The sequence below is a fragment of the Leiobunum rupestre genome, chromosome 6, assembly GCF_980474605.1.
Source record: "Leiobunum rupestre chromosome 6, qqLeiRupe1.1.hap1, whole genome shotgun sequence".
Classification (NCBI taxonomy): Eukaryota; Metazoa; Arthropoda; class Arachnida; order Opiliones; family Sclerosomatidae; genus Leiobunum; species Leiobunum rupestre.
The window spans coordinates 50729369-50744348 of record NC_143389.1 but is presented as its reverse complement, the minus strand read 5'-3'; the positions used below and the strand labels follow the sequence as shown (position 1 = coordinate 50744348).

The 14980-nt window shown below is 37.4% G+C and overlaps 4 protein-coding genes across 5 annotated transcripts; 1 reads left to right on the top strand and 3 right to left on the bottom strand.

The window, feature by feature from the left end:
• Positions 1 to 221: 221 nt before the first annotated feature.
• LOC149941394 (EKC/KEOPS complex subunit Tprkb-like) lies at positions 222 to 1142 on the bottom strand. The gene is made up of 4 exons (XM_090178487.1): positions 956 to 1142; positions 664 to 786; positions 420 to 593; positions 222 to 350 (listed from the first exon to the last, which is right to left on the bottom strand). The coding sequence occupies exons 1-4, from the start codon at positions 1097 to 1099 to the stop codon at positions 261 to 263; spliced, it is 531 nt and encodes a 176-aa protein (XP_090034613.1). The 5' UTR covers positions 1100 to 1142; the 3' UTR covers positions 222 to 260.
• Positions 1143 to 4509: 3367 nt separating this feature from the next.
• On the bottom strand, positions 4510 to 6435 carry LOC149941393 (uncharacterized). The gene is made up of 7 exons (XM_090178768.1): positions 6338 to 6435; positions 6128 to 6256; positions 5351 to 5492; positions 5158 to 5287; positions 4943 to 5096; positions 4820 to 4885; positions 4510 to 4729 (listed from the first exon to the last, which is right to left on the bottom strand). Exons 1-7 carry the CDS (start codon positions 6374 to 6376, stop codon positions 4556 to 4558), a joined length of 834 nt encoding a protein of 277 aa, XP_090034894.1. The 5' UTR covers positions 6377 to 6435; the 3' UTR covers positions 4510 to 4555.
• A 119-nt stretch (positions 6436 to 6554) lies between these two features.
• On the top strand, positions 6555 to 8110 carry LOC149941392 (transmembrane protein 115). Its single transcript, XM_090177194.1, has 3 exons — positions 6555 to 7306; positions 7369 to 7545; positions 7602 to 8110. The coding sequence occupies exons 1-3, from the start codon at positions 6600 to 6602 to the stop codon at positions 7831 to 7833; spliced, it is 1116 nt and encodes a 371-aa protein (XP_090033320.1). The 5' UTR covers positions 6555 to 6599; the 3' UTR covers positions 7834 to 8110.
• A 514-nt stretch (positions 8111 to 8624) lies between these two features.
• On the bottom strand, positions 8625 to 10390 carry LOC149941391 (ubiquitin-conjugating enzyme E2 N). Of its 2 annotated transcripts, XM_090177196.1 has the most exons (6): positions 10272 to 10390; positions 10134 to 10165; positions 9878 to 9979; positions 9660 to 9804; positions 9439 to 9579; positions 8625 to 9065 (listed from the first exon to the last, which is right to left on the bottom strand). In XM_090177196.1, exons 2-6 carry the CDS (start codon positions 10161 to 10163, stop codon positions 9028 to 9030), a joined length of 456 nt encoding a protein of 151 aa, XP_090033322.1. In that variant the 5' UTR covers positions 10164 to 10165; positions 10272 to 10390; the 3' UTR covers positions 8625 to 9027. The 2 variants fall into 2 exon arrangements, with proteins under 2 accessions (XP_090033322.1, XP_090033321.1); XM_090177195.1 differs by lacking the exon at positions 10272 to 10390 and having other exon boundaries at positions 10134 to 10265.
• Between the last annotated feature and the right edge of the window lie 4590 nt (positions 10391 to 14980).

Sequence of the window (14980 nt, the reverse complement as noted above, 5' to 3'; positions counted from 1 at the left end):
AAATTTTTAAAAGACCCTCATTATACTTGACCCCATCTCTAACACTTTTTTAAGACCATTTTTTCCCTTAGTTTCCATCCCAGCCTTGCAAGGTCAATCTCTTAAATTCCATCACCATTAAAATTTGCATAAAAATATACTTAATAAGCGTAGTAGGTTTTTGTGATATAGTAATAGAATCTGCAAAAATTGTAGTTATTAAAGCACTGAATTCTGTTAAATTGCTTAAATTAAAGTTTACATATTAGCATAAACATTTTTTAATTAATGACATCTTTTGTTGCTATTCGTGTTACAACCGAATTAAGTAAAGAACCAATCTGTAATTCCTTATCTTCAATTTTATAAGTCTATGTGGAAAGAAAGAGGGAAAAAATCAGTTTCATTAATTGATAATATGGTCAATGGTAATTAACAACCTTCTTAATTTGATTCTCATTGCACAGTAATGAGAGTTCTTCCAGGGGTACTACTTCCCCCTTAACTGTTTTGGTAATTTTATTTACCAAATCTTCGTTTGTTGGTTCAAGAATTACAACCAGTAAAGTAGTACTCTTCTCACCAATTCCAAATGAACGCAGTGATTCTGTAATCTACCAATACCCTTAAATTTTTATCTGCAATAGGTACATTCATAAGTGCAATTCACTGGTGCAAACTTACATTTTTTGTTGGTGATAAATTGTAAAGTATTTCAGAGTATATACTTCTTGTTTTCATAGACTGAATTATTTGGTTCCTTACAGCTTGATTTACAGCGATTAATACTTGGAAAGAATCAACAATCTATATGAACGTAGTTACACTTTAAAAGGAGGTTGCTGTTTTTGGTGGATTTGACGCACCAGCTTCCATCAATTCCCTTCTCCTTGTTCTAACTTACAAGTTAGTAGTTAGCGTCGGCGCCCCCAAAACGTGTTAACCCTTGGTACAAAAATGCAAAAGGTTTGCTTACCAATGAACCATTAATGAAACTCGCTTCCAATTTTCCTTGTATCGCCATTTTCTTGATTTCTTCAGTATTTGTCACATTTTTAAATAAAATCAAAAGGATTTCCTGCCCTAAAGACTTGTCAAGTTTTTTAGTATCAAAAATCATCGAGTAAAAATTTCAAACCACCTAAATTAGTCTAGAAAATGAATGAAAATGCAGACGACAAAAAAAAAACTATTTTGACGAAATTGCCTCCATCTATTAACGAACATTCATGTTAAATCCAGCTTTTCATTATCGCCACCTGTGCTATTCTGCGACGTGCGGTGCATTGACATTCTGATCGGTTTATTTATTTTGTTTTCCTTTGTTTTTGGTGTAATGCTACCATTTGTACAGTACTCTTCGGGCTTTTTATTGTTTTTGATTTTTTTTTGTTTATTTTCAAATTGCGCGCCTGGGGCACGTCAAAATTCTAAGAATTCTTCCCTTGATAGTGAGAATTCTCACTTCTCAAAATTTTGACGGTCCTTCTCACAGGAGGTGACGTAATATCTTCTCACGAGTTCTCTTGAGACACGGCCCCCTGCACGCGCTCACGCTGCGTCGCGAGCAGCGTGAGCGCGTGCAGGGGGCCGTGGTGAGAATGAGGCATTCTCACTTGGTGAAATTACAAATAAAAATGGCAGCTAATATTCTAATAAGTTTACTTGAAAATAAACATGATATTTTTGTGGACGAAAATTAATTTCAGAGAATATAGAATGGTTAGTTAATTTCCTACGAAACCTTTCCTTTCAAATTAAAAATAAAATCTTTCCTTCCTTCATATATTGTCGTGAAATCGTCTAAAAATAATATTTATTGTCAAAGGCTTAGTTTACTAAGTTCGTGGGATTATCGTAACTTCGTAAGCCGCCATCTTTAGAAGAGTCTTTTTACATTTGACGCATTTTAGCGAATTCTCACGAAGAACTCTTCTCAAGAGAAGAACTCCTTCTCAGAATTTTGACGCGGCCCTGGTGTTAAGGGCCCTTGTTGTCGTCTGATATCTCCTCTCGTAGTCTAGATTATCTTTGCTTTGTAGTTCCTTGGGTCACTCTAGCGGTCAAACGCCTTATTACCAAGACAAAACGTCGATACCGACCTGCCAAACTTTATCCGAACCCAGCTAATGCTGCTGAATTTCGCTGTCACAGAGCGGCTGTCAAGTTTGCCCTCCGATCCGGTCGCACGCGTTATTTGGACTCTGCGGCTTCTAACTTTGAGGATAATAAGCGTTCTTTTTACCGTGCGATTAGTAGTAAATCGAAACACTCCCAAGTTCCCGATCTGTGTCTGGGCCTGAGAGTCTACTCGTCTCCGTCTGAAAAGGCTGAACTACTGGCTTCTACTTTTCGCCGTGCCTATACAGATCCCGTGCTTTCTGATGTCCCACTCCTCCCACCAATTTGTCCGACTATGGATGACATTGTGGTCGACACCAACGGCGTCTTCAAACTACTTAAACAGCTCAATCCACATAAAGCTCCAGGCCCTGACGGTATCCATCCGGCGATCCTCAAGCGTTGTGCTGCCATGCTAGTGACCCCAGTGACGGAGCTAATTGCCTGTTCTCTGTCTTCCGCTTCCCTTCCAGCTGACTGGAAGCGCGCAAACGTGACACCAGTACCAAAGGGAGGGCCGCCCGATGACCCCAAGGAATATCGGCAAATCTCACTACTGGCTCAATTGCTGAAAGTTACTGAACACTTAGTGGCTTCCTCAATTACCTCACACCTCGAGTCACACAGCATGGTTTCCACAGTGGTTACAGCACTGAAACCCAACTTCTCTCCACCATTGATGCCTGGACTATCGGTCTGGAGAATGCCGCGCAGGTGGACGTTATTTTCCTTGATTTTCGGAAAGCTTTTGACACTGTTCCTCACCAACTTCTCCTTGCCAAGCTTCGCAGTTATGGCGTGCGTGGATCCACTTTAATGTGGATTGCTTCCTACTTGGAGGGCCGTGAGTTTCGAGTGGTTCTTCCTGGAGCGGAGTCTGACTGGTATCCTGTCACCTCTGGTGTGCCACAGGGCTCTGTTCTTGGTCCCCTCCTATTCACGGTCTACGTCAATGACCTTGGTAATGGTGTTGTTTCCCGGCTTTCGCTTTACGCCGACGATGTTGTCCTGTCTCGCACTATTATATGTCCCAACGACCATGCACTTCTCCAAACTGATCTAACCCGAATAGTCAGCTGGAGCTCCAAGTGGAAACTTTTGCTAAATGCAAAAAAATGTAAGGTCCTCAGCCTGCATCGTTCGGGGACTACACCGGTCTTTTATGGATACAATATTGATGGAGTTGATCTCGATCACGTGCCCGAGTTCAAATATCTTGGCGTCACTATCTCCGCCACGCTTTCCTGGGATATCCGCATTTCCCGAATTGTGTCCCAAGCTCACCGTGCTTTGGGCTTCCTCCGTCGTCACCTCTCTGGTTGCTCTTTTACAACCAAGTCTTCCGCGGTTAAAACCTATGTCTTACCGATTTTGGAATACTGTTCTTCTGTATGGTCCCCACATACAGCGGCAGGCTCCCATAAACTTGACATGGTGCAACGGAAGGCTGCTCGGTTTTCGTCCTCAGTGGGCTATGCATGGGAAGTTAGTCTTACTAGAGTCCTTAAAAACATTAACTGGCCAACTATATCGTCGCGTCGGCATGTCAAACGTCTTGTCGCGATCAACTCTGTGATTCACAAGTTGTGCGGGGCTCTATCCCAACTGTCTGCGTCAATCTCGCCCTGGAAGCAACTCCCTCGGGGATAACGTAGCGGGAATACCTTTATTCTTCCTTTCGTGAAGACAGAAAGGTTCGTAAGAACTCTTTTTTGCCTTCCGCTACCGGACCATTTAAAGTGCATTCCTCTTCGCTCGAAATTTCTGCGGGAATTGAAGCGACATCTCGAACTCCAGTAGTAATTTTTTATTATTGCTCAGTTGATTGTATATACTGTATATATTCTTGTATGTGTTCACTATTACACATTTTATTCTGTATCTCTTTCATACTAGCGTGATGGGCATTGCCTTTTGCTAGTTTCAATAAACTTTAGAACTTTAGATAGATTTTGAAAACTTGTAACGTCACAGCTGTAGTGTTAATAGTGCATTTTTTCGTATTGCAAACCATTTATTTATAGGTCCGAAATTTAATAAAAGTTCTGCTACTGCATGGAGGTCAAATAAAATAAAATAAAGTTAATTTTCGGAAATTTTATTTGACCTCTATGCGGTAGCAGAACTTTTATTAAATTTTACATTAAGATATTCGACCATGGAACAAAATTTTAGTATTTATAATGACAACACACTATATACACCAAAAACTTGTAAACCTTTATTTCAACCCCCAAGTTCCCTTAAGGCATGATCTCTGCTAAGTAGTCATTTTTTACAATTTTTATTACCCTAAAGTATTTAAATGTTGTACTTGGTAATTAGGTAACATTTGCTTTAAAGTGTGAATAATTTTCAAACATGATAAAAGCAGGGAGGATATCCTGACATTTTATTGTTATTCCAAGATGTATCATAATGATAAAAATTTTAATCTTTCATAATTTTAATGCAGTCATAAATCTAATGCAATTAAATTTTTATTTTTGTAATTGGATTTAATAATATGAGCTAATTTCAAGGCATTCAAATATGAATTACAAAATGTCTCATCTACCATTACCCAAGGGTTAAGTAACAGAAGTTCCACAATTTCTGTCATTGATTTAAAACCTCTTTGAGTACTTCCCTAAAAAATGGTGTTTTGGTCACCATGGATTAATAAAGGCCAACATTAGTAATCAAAGATTTGTTATTTAGAAATACAAGTACTACATACATCTTTGACAACCGAAACCAATTCATATTCTTCGGGTGGAGGGAAATATTTTGATAAGAACTCTCCCTTCAAGAACACACTCATTAGAAAAGGATTTAATAGTTTAAAATGTTCTAGTTTTACCAATTTATGAAGTTTAAAATTTAAAAGCAATTTTAATTTTTTGTATTTTTGCTTCAAAATATCACCAGTGTCGTTTTCACTCAATGGAGTTTGATTTAATTGCTCTTGTAAAATTTCAATTACCATTTTCTCTTGTTCTATGACATTATTTATTCTGGAAAACAAAACAGTTAGTATCCAGGTTTAAAATATAAACCATCTTTTTAGACATTAACTTTTCAGCTTCACTCTGTAGGTTTATCAAAAAAGCTTTTAAGGCTTTAAACGTTTTTTTATTGTTTCTATCTTCCAAAATAAGATGGTTTATTAACGATTCTTCTATAAGTTCAATGTTACTGGAGCTTTCTGTAATGATAAAAATTAGAATATTTTCCCAACAGAAATACTAATATTTTCTGATAAAACAACCTGCAACTTGCGCTGTCAGTTTGAAATCTTGCTCAGTTTTGAAAAATATTGTTTCGATCTCCGCCAATTTTGTATTATTTGCTTTATCTTCCAAGTCATCTTTTACGGCTTCAGAGGTGTATGCAGTAGTTTGTTCCTGAAGCTGTAAAAGATATTTATGATTTTTAAATTAATTCAAAACCTATATAATTCCCTTCTTCTCCCACACATAGATTTCTGTTCTCAGATTTGGAAACGTCATATTCAAACTGATATTCTGGCCATTCAGAAGGCTCAGAATTCCTTTTTGAAACTTCCATATACTATCAAAACTCCCAGCCCCTACTCATCTGAAAAAGCTTCATAACGACCGAATGACTTACTTTAAATTGACTTGAGGGTCTCTTGAAAGTCCCTTTAAATAAACCGTGTGTTCTCACAACCCACCATATCAGCTATCTGACTGTAATTAATTACCTCCGGATCTAGTCACAGCGTCTAATAGAAATGCCTTTCGGAACAAAGTTTCCAGTTATTCACGTGGTTAACACTTGGGGGCCTCTAATAGCAATTCCATTTTAATTTCACATTTAAATTTTTTTTGCTCATTTTTAAGTATTCAAATGTAATTACTCCACATTAGTTCTCTCATTGCTTTTATTTTGTATTTTGTACCTGTTCACATCATTCTGTACCGATGCTCAAACATAAGCCATATTATGGCTTTTTGAGCAGCTCTATTGCAAATAAATAAAATACATTTCCTTTTAAACAAAAATCCACGATTTAAATTCTTACCAAGTACAAATTTTCCTGTACTTTTTCCAACTTTTTTAGGATATTTCTATCACCATCTGTCATGTTAATTTCAAGGCCATGAATTATTTCCATAATTTCATTTTGAACATTATCTTCCACTTGTTTACTCTAGAAAACATAAAAATAAATATAAAATCTTTCAATAAAATTTATATCTAAATTAGGTAAGATCAGAGTTTTAATAATCACAATGCTCAGTAAGTCCTTAGCTAGAATACTGTGATCCATTTTCGTGGTGAAATAAAAAAAATTAATTGAAGCTTTGTCCAACTAGCTATCGTTTTAGGTTTTGTAAAAGACATGTATGTTATAAAAAATTGACATTTGATGATTTTGATCCCGATGTTTTGGCGCCAAAATTTAATAACATACAAAGGTCACTCATTTTTAAGGTCACGGAACAGTGACATCTATGTAGGAAAACAAAAAGTGCCAAATTTTTAGGTTGAAAATGGCTGCGTCCACTGTGATTCAGAGAAATTTACCTTACTTTCGACAACAATTTTCAGCCGCTTTTAAAACAAGTAGTTTTGTCGTAAAATTTATTTGCTTTATGGTTATTGTATTTTATTTTTTATCATATAGTGAGTCCGCTTTTCGCGCAATAAGTTGTACGCCGGGCTTTATAATACCCCCTAACTTCTGGGTGTGGACTGCTTTCTCTCACTGTTTCATTGAAAACAAGATATGGATGGTGTTCATTGATATAATCACAGTGTTGTTTTGTGGAAAACTCATAGAGCCCCTATGGGGGCCAATGGAAATGCTAACATTTTTCGCTATAGTCAACACTAGCGTTGCTTTTCTCTCAGTGATGTACTACATCATTGTGTACACCGTAACATCGGACCCTCATTATCTTTTCTCTGTCTCTATCCATGGATTAGGAGGCTATTGCGCAGGAGTCGCAGTAGCTGTTAAGCAGATAATGCCAGATCACATGTTGCTTAATTTTTCTGTTGGAAAATTGAGAAACAGAAATGTCCCCTTAAGCGTGCTCATTTTGAGCATTATTCTTTGGGCAGTTGGGCTGGTCAGAGGAACATACCCAGTCATGTTCACATCTGGGCTGTTAACATCTTGGGTGTATCTAAGATTTTACCAACACCACAGTAACGGTACAAAAGGAGATATGGCAGAGAGCTTTACTTTCGCTAGGTATCCTAAATAATTTTATCTTATTCATTAACAAGTTCCTACACAAAACAAATTTTTTCTAGCTTCTTTCCCAATGTATTGCAACCTCCATTTTTGATTTTGGGAAACACAGTATTTGATTTCTTTGTTCGGATGAAATTGTGTTCCAAGCCTGTGAGACTTTATAATATGGCTGCCAGTGCTTCTTCCATAACAGTTAATCTACCTGGCACAGAGCCCCAAGATGCAGAAAGAAGAAGGTACATGTTATAGCTGCCCTTTTTTCCAAATAAATTAAATCCTTTCACTTTCATAGGCAAATAGCTCTAAGAGCTTTAACCGAAAGATTGAGCAAAGCAGAGCAACAGTCAACATGGCCCTCTATGGTTGATGAAGGCAAAAGCCCAGATGATAAATCAAAGCACACGACGATTATGATTCCAGCTATTCCTCTGCCTCCTACAATACCTGTGAAACCTCCAACAATACCATCTAATTCAAGTGAAAATAAACCTACTCACTTAGACATATCAATTCCAAAAACGTGACACAATTTATTATATTTACGACTTTATGGAATTTTTTACCCGTTTAAAGAAACAGAGTACCTATATATCTTATTTTAAAAAGGTTTTCTCGTGTAAAGAAAAATATTGCATGGGTTAGCATTGTACATGGAAAATACAGTTTCGCTGTTATTTCAATGTTTAGAATATATAAATGAAATGAAACTTGTGTAAAATTAAGAAAACTAATTTATCTTTTCTGGAATTAACGAAAATAAAATGTAAATAAGTTCTCAATAATAATAAAGGTCAAATTAATCATACATTCTTTCAAGTATTTAATGGAGAACCTTTTTGTTGCTAATAGAAGTTTATGTAATTGAGCATTTTTACTTTTAACTTTAAATTAAGAATTTTAATATTTTAGGGGATTTAATCTAATATGGAAAAGGAGTAAAGCACAATGAAAAATTAGCTAACTTTAACAAATCATGAAATTTTAAAAGTCAAAGCAACAAGCTACTTCTTTATAAACTTAAGTCCTTTTCTGCAGTTTCATTTTAATCGCTAATTTGTTTTATCACAGAAAAAATGTTTGTGACTCTCAGAAGTAATTTTAGGTGGTTTTTTCGCTGTTGTATTTTTGATAACTACCCCCAAAATTTTAAAGGTCTATATAGCATGAATTTACTCAAAACAATAAAAATTTATTCCACCTACAAAAGAGAAATAAACTAGTATGAGGATATTTTCACGGATTGATAAAACAAGATTTTTAAAGTAGACAAGTTTTAAGAACAAAGGAAATGAATTACAAATAAAGCTTGGACAAATTATTTCTCTTTTTTGTTTTTATATTGCAGGTATTTTTTTCTTATTTACATCCATGTGTAGTGGAAACACAGTCCTCATGGAATATAAGGTGCGAATTAAAAAAAAACATTTGTTAAAGCGGTGTTATCTTTTTGGCATACAAATGAACACTGGCGTGTCTTATACATATATATTTTTTATAATTGATGAAAATTTACCCAAAATTTTATCTCCTTAAAAGGTTTGTTTTAACTTTTCAGGTAAAGTCTTGGACAATAAATTAATATTTAGCTGGGCAAAATGTTCATAGCCAAAAGATATTTTAACACCCACTTTCAAAAACTATAATAATCACGCCTCCTTTTTTTTTTATTCTCTTATTTATATCCCGAAGAGAGAAAAAAATCCCTGTTGAATTGATTCCTAAGCATTCATAGCGTAAAGTCGTGTCCATTCTCGTGCTACACGAAATAAATTAAAAGGATATTAAGGTTATAATTCTTCTAGTAGGTAAATTATAAAAACTTTCTGTATGCTTAACAATAAATTTTACTAATGTATGTAGTATGTTTTTAGCGGGAGAGCATTTACCTTATCTAAGGAAAATAGCCCCGAGACTTAATTACATTGGCACTTATTTTCTATTATTCTATACTTAAGAATGTATTCTGCTTTCTAAATATTTCTGTATTTTGTGCTTTTTTCAAACTGTCACCATGCATGTAAACACTTCATGATGCATGGATTTCATGAAATGCATAGGGAAAAATTATGAAAATTAAAGGCTTCATTTCTCTAACTACTAAACTAAAAATTCAAATTAAGACAAAATACCTGTTTTAATAGCATCCCCTTCATTAACTTTCCACTGTTCAGCAACATCATTGGCCAGAGGGTCATCCGGATTTGGTGCACTTAATAGAGCTTGGATGGAAAGCAAAACAGTTCGAATTTGAAGAGCAGGACTCCATTTGTCTGAGTAATATATAATAATTAGAGCAGAAAACTTTACCAAACACAAAAAGTCTTTCATAACTAAAACTTTTATTACTAACCTTTTAGAATATCTAGGCATATACGACCCAATTTATCTATGTTTGGATGGTATATTTTTGTCATAAATCGAACTTTTGGCGCTGACATAGGATATTCTTCAGGTAAGAAAAGCTCCAATTTAAAAACTCCGCCTTCAAATGGAGACTTAAATACAAAAAACTCCCAATAATTATGCTTTAAGTAAAAAAAAATTGTGCTAGAAGGATAAATGTCATACCCCTTCCGGTCCTGCTACAACAACATGGAAATATCTTGCATTGCTTTCGTCTGGAATTGCACTAATTCCTGGGACAGGCTCAGCCATTAATCGCTGTGTTTCCTGACAAGTAAAGATTTTGTATATAGAGCAAATCGTAAAAGAAAAGGAGAAAATTATGAAAACATTGGTTAATAGGGCATTCATAGCGATTTGGCAATTGTTAAGTTTCCTTTAGAAACCGGCTAACCAAGGCTTAAGGTAAAATAAAACAAACCTTAATTATTCTTCGAGGTAATCCAGCCATACCTTACAAATGAAACAAAAAGCGTATATTTATTACCTACACTATTGTAATCTCTTATTTTCGAAAATTTCAAATAGAAAATAAAAGAAAAACTCAAATTTATTATACTATTTTAGGATCGTTACGTTGATGCTGCTTCCCGAATTCCAAATTTTGGAATACAAAAATCATATTCGCACTTCCATTGGTTGGCAATCGAACATGTGATAAGTACAACTATGACGTAATACTTTACATTGACAAGTTGTGACAACTACAGCATCACGAAGTAAGGATAGACCATGGACCAAAGAGTATCAAAAGCAAAACTCCCCTCTCAATACACACCAGATTTCAGTACCAGATTAGGTACTATGCCACTTAGAGCGATGCCACTAGGTACGATTCCACTTAGTGCGATGTCACTAGATACTATGCCATTTATGGTGAAGCCACTTGGTACGATTCTACTTAGGGCGATGCCACTAGGTACGATTCTACTTATGACGTTAGGGCGATGTCACTACGTACTATTCCATTTAGGGTGATGGCACTAGGTACGATTCTACTTAGGGCCATGTCCCTGGTACGATGCCACTTAGTAAGATGTCATTAGGTACGATGCCAGTTAGGCAAGGGCGTATCCAGGATTTTATTTCAGGGGGGGTTTTGAGGGAAAATTTCAAGGGGGGGGGTGCTGACGGAAGTTTCACTGATTTTTATTAGGCACCCCCCCCCCCCCAGTCATCAGCATTTCGGGGGGGTTCACCCCCAAACCCCCCCCCCCTTAAATACGCCCTTGCAGTTAGGGCGTTATCAATTGGTACTATCTTCTCTAATACCTGTCAATTCTTGACCACAACGGTTACCTATACAGGGTGTTTCAAAAGATTAAGCAAAATTTTAAGGAGTTGTAGGGGATGAGTTGAGAAGTATGCCTGTTTTTTCCCATTTTGAGTTAAAAGAGCGCAGAGGGCTTCAAAGTGTGGCCTAATAGTATTCTAATAGCCCCTGGAAGTAGGCTGCAACAAGAACAAAACCAAGCATCCCACTCCCAAAATATGTTAACTGTTAGACCTTCTACTAGGTAAATAAGTGAGTCTAATGTTAAATGAGGCCGTTAGCTATATATATATATATATATTTATGATAAAACAAAGTCACAGTAAAAGAGGATGACGCAACAACATTAAATTTTCCGACCCTAGACGCTATCGCCACATGGTGTGAGTCGTGTGACCTATTTATAATGAATACCAGCCATATTCTTAGAAAATTATTTTCTTATCCTTCTATTTAAATTTAATAGAAATTATATGGCTAGGAAATTCAATAAAACTATAAACGCAGTTCCTATAAAAATTTTATCATTATAAAACAAGCCGTTTCACTTGTACACGCGTCGAAAAATTACCATGGAAAAAAATCGAAACGGCATCTCAGCACCCAAAATGTCTACTTTTTCCCTTAACTTTCCCGTAGCGTGAAGGCATCTAGTTTAATGTTAAAAGTCTTGTTACCTGATATATACCCAGGCGACAGCTCGCCCGCTTCGTGAGCTCGGCGCATGGGTATAATTTATATTATTTATTTACAAGGAAGGACTGTTAAGCTAAATAACTTGTAGGCAGTCATACAGGATAGAAAAACATTGAATAATAAAAATGTTGAAAAATGGTAATAAAATGCAGGAAAAATTGATACGATACATCAGAGGAGGGCAAAAACCAAGATGTTGCCGAGCGTGTTGTCGAAACGTCTGGCGCGTAATACACTCAAATGTTTTTCTAGGGAAGTGAAGTGAAGAGAAGCACATTGTGAAAAACTAAATGAAAAGAGACTTAAAACGGTTTTAAAATTCACAATATATTTATTTAAAAATCAAACGTTTCGGAGGAACTGTTCCTCCTTCTTCAGGGATTTTTACAAGTTTTTCTAGGGAGATAATTCCAGTTAGAGAGGAAAAGTGGCATTGTCGAAGTTTCGTTTTGACGCGCGGTTTGGTTATTTTAGCACAATAACCCCGGGTACGGCGTAGAGAGTCAAACTTAAATAGGGTCGAGGGGCTGATGGCCGATTTGCCTGACCAAATGTTCCAAACTTGGACAAGATCGTTCATTTCATGTCGGAGAAGGGGCGGATCAAGCTTGAGGTGGTTGTTGCGGTCGTCAGGGGTTAGGTTGTCAACACCTCTGGTAAGGTTAGTATAACGGTTGTGGGCCTTCGTAAGGTTATCTTGGTCACAGAGGGAAAGTGGACTCCAGATCTCAGAGGTGAAGTTAATATGTGGGAATACTAGGGCATTGTATAGAGTACGAATAAGGCGTGGCGAGCGAACGAAGAAATTTCGACGTGTTTGGCCCGTAATTGAGTTGATTCGTTTAACGATTCTGGTAGTGTGGTTCCCAAAGGTCAAGGAGGGATCGACCCAGACACCAAGGTTGCGTATTGGGGAATTCAAATGTGAAAGTGGCATTCCGGTCAAGGTAAAAGCTAAGTTGGAATTTTTGAGGCTAAGATGGTTGATACCACATTTAGACACATTGAAGGCCATGCCGTGGTCTGTTGCCCATCAGGCTACCGCGTCAAGATCAGTTTGCAGGCAATCATGATCTTCGTGTGATGCAACAGCGGAAGCCTATTTAGAGTCATCCGCTAGACATTGAGTTTATGAATACTGAGAACAGAACAGGTCCAAGCACGCAATCTTGAAGGACTCCACTAACTTGTAAGAGGGGTACGAGGACCAGAGGTTTGGCCTTGAAAGACTATCTTAACTTCTCGTTGAAAAAGGAAAAAAGACCAACAACTTTGTAGCAACAATAAATAGACATTTATTTGGCTGTAGGGAAAACAAATCTTTAATTACCGCCATAATTAGAAAGAAGGACTTCTAGCCGTAAATACAACTTAAAGGGTAACAAACAAAACAGTGTTAATAAATTTAATAGGAGCGCCATCGATACTGTAAGTAAAATTTCAGATTTTGCATCCAAAAAGAAGAACTGAAACGAGTCTAGGTGGTGGGCACGCTTATTCTAATAGAAGAATTGGGGGTTTCTACTATCGTTCTAGACTAGCACCATGAGCGAGAAAAGAGAGAAGCTATGGCGCCCCTACCAACCAAGGAGGGTTCTACTCCCTTTAAAAATACTAACAACCAAAATTCTTTATTCGTTTTAGATTTACCCTGTCTATAGACGCGACTAAATACGAAGTTTAGGACTTTCGAGCAATGTTAAATCATTTTTTTGATTAAAATTTCTTTTACATTTCACAATTTGAAAAATGGGGCCCTCTAGAATCTTGGGGCCCTAGGGCAGTGCCCTTTTTGCCCAATGGGAAAGACGGCACTGTTCTTACCCTATTCCGAAATCCCGGAACCAGCGAAAAGACATCACCTACTAGTAATTTGACTTTCATCAAGCAACTTAGATCACGCTCGCTTCTCTCTTTTCTCGCTCATGGTGCTAGTCTAGAACGATAGTAGAAACCCCCAATTCTTCTATTAGAATAAGCGTGCCCGCCACCTAGACTCGTTTCAGTTCTTCTTTTTGGATGCAAAATCCGAAATTTTACTTACAGTATCGATGGCGCTCCTATTAAAACCACTCTTTAGGAACGGGACCTGGGTGTCTTGGTTGACCCCATAGAAAACGGAGAAATAATTTGGACAATTTTTATAATATTTTGGTGCGCGCCGTTTAGAATCGTACCTTTAGCCTGTGCTTTTCGTTGGCTGGTGAACGACCGTAACGGCATCTCCTCTGGAAAGGGTGGACTCTTACACTTATATCGGGGTTGTTGTCGTCTAAAAGCTCTCTTGGAAGGAACACATTGATTACCTCTACTTGAAGTCGACGAAAAGATAAATCTGCTTCGAGACGTGTCTTCAGCGGTTTGGGGAGCGTATACTCGCTCTAGGTGTTGTACAAACATTTTATATGTTCAAAGTTGGACTACTCTAGCAATGTCTACAATTCCGTGGTGGCTACCCATCTTGGCCAGCTCGATAAAGTGCAAAACGCAGCACTCCGGGCTATTTTAGGAGTTCCCAAATCTACACGGCTCTCCTTAATGGAAGCTGAAGCGGCGATTATTCCTCTTTCACTCCTCCGTAACCAATTAGGTGGCTCACTACTCACCGGAATACTACCGGACCTCAATCATCCGAAGTGTGGCCACACTGAATTGCTTAAGTACTTAAGTACTGGTGACAAATCGAAGCTGAAAATATGGATTGTCTCCATGATCCTAGCAGGCAGCAGACCACTTTCAGTGCTTCTTGCCATCCTCCTTGGATCCCCGTGGACGTCGAGGTGAATTACGGATGGCTCTCGCTCACTAAACGCGACGCTTCCGATGTCGAACTAATTCAACGCTTCTTCTACGACCTAGATAACATGGCGTATGGTCACACAATCAACTTCACGGACGGGTCGTGTAGAGACGACTCAAGCTGCGTGGGCGCCGGTTTCTGTATCCCTGAGCTAGAGGTCAAGAATCAGTAGCGGCGCTAAGGGTGGGCTGAAGTGGGCTTTAGCCCCCCTGCATTTCGGAGAGGGGCCACATATTTATATTAAAAGGGCCACATAATTATAATTAAGAGGCCACATATTTTAATTTATGAATTTTCTTTATCTCTAGAAATTGATTTTATTGCCCAGAAACGTTTTTCTGGAAAAAAATCTTTGAAAATCAATTCGTTTACTTAAGAAGATAGTAGACCATTAACACATAGATTCGGGAGGAAGGGAGCGGAAATTGAGATAAAGTTGAATGGACAATAGAAAGAAAAGAAAGGGGCTTAAGGCAATTTAGGGAAATACCCCGGGAAT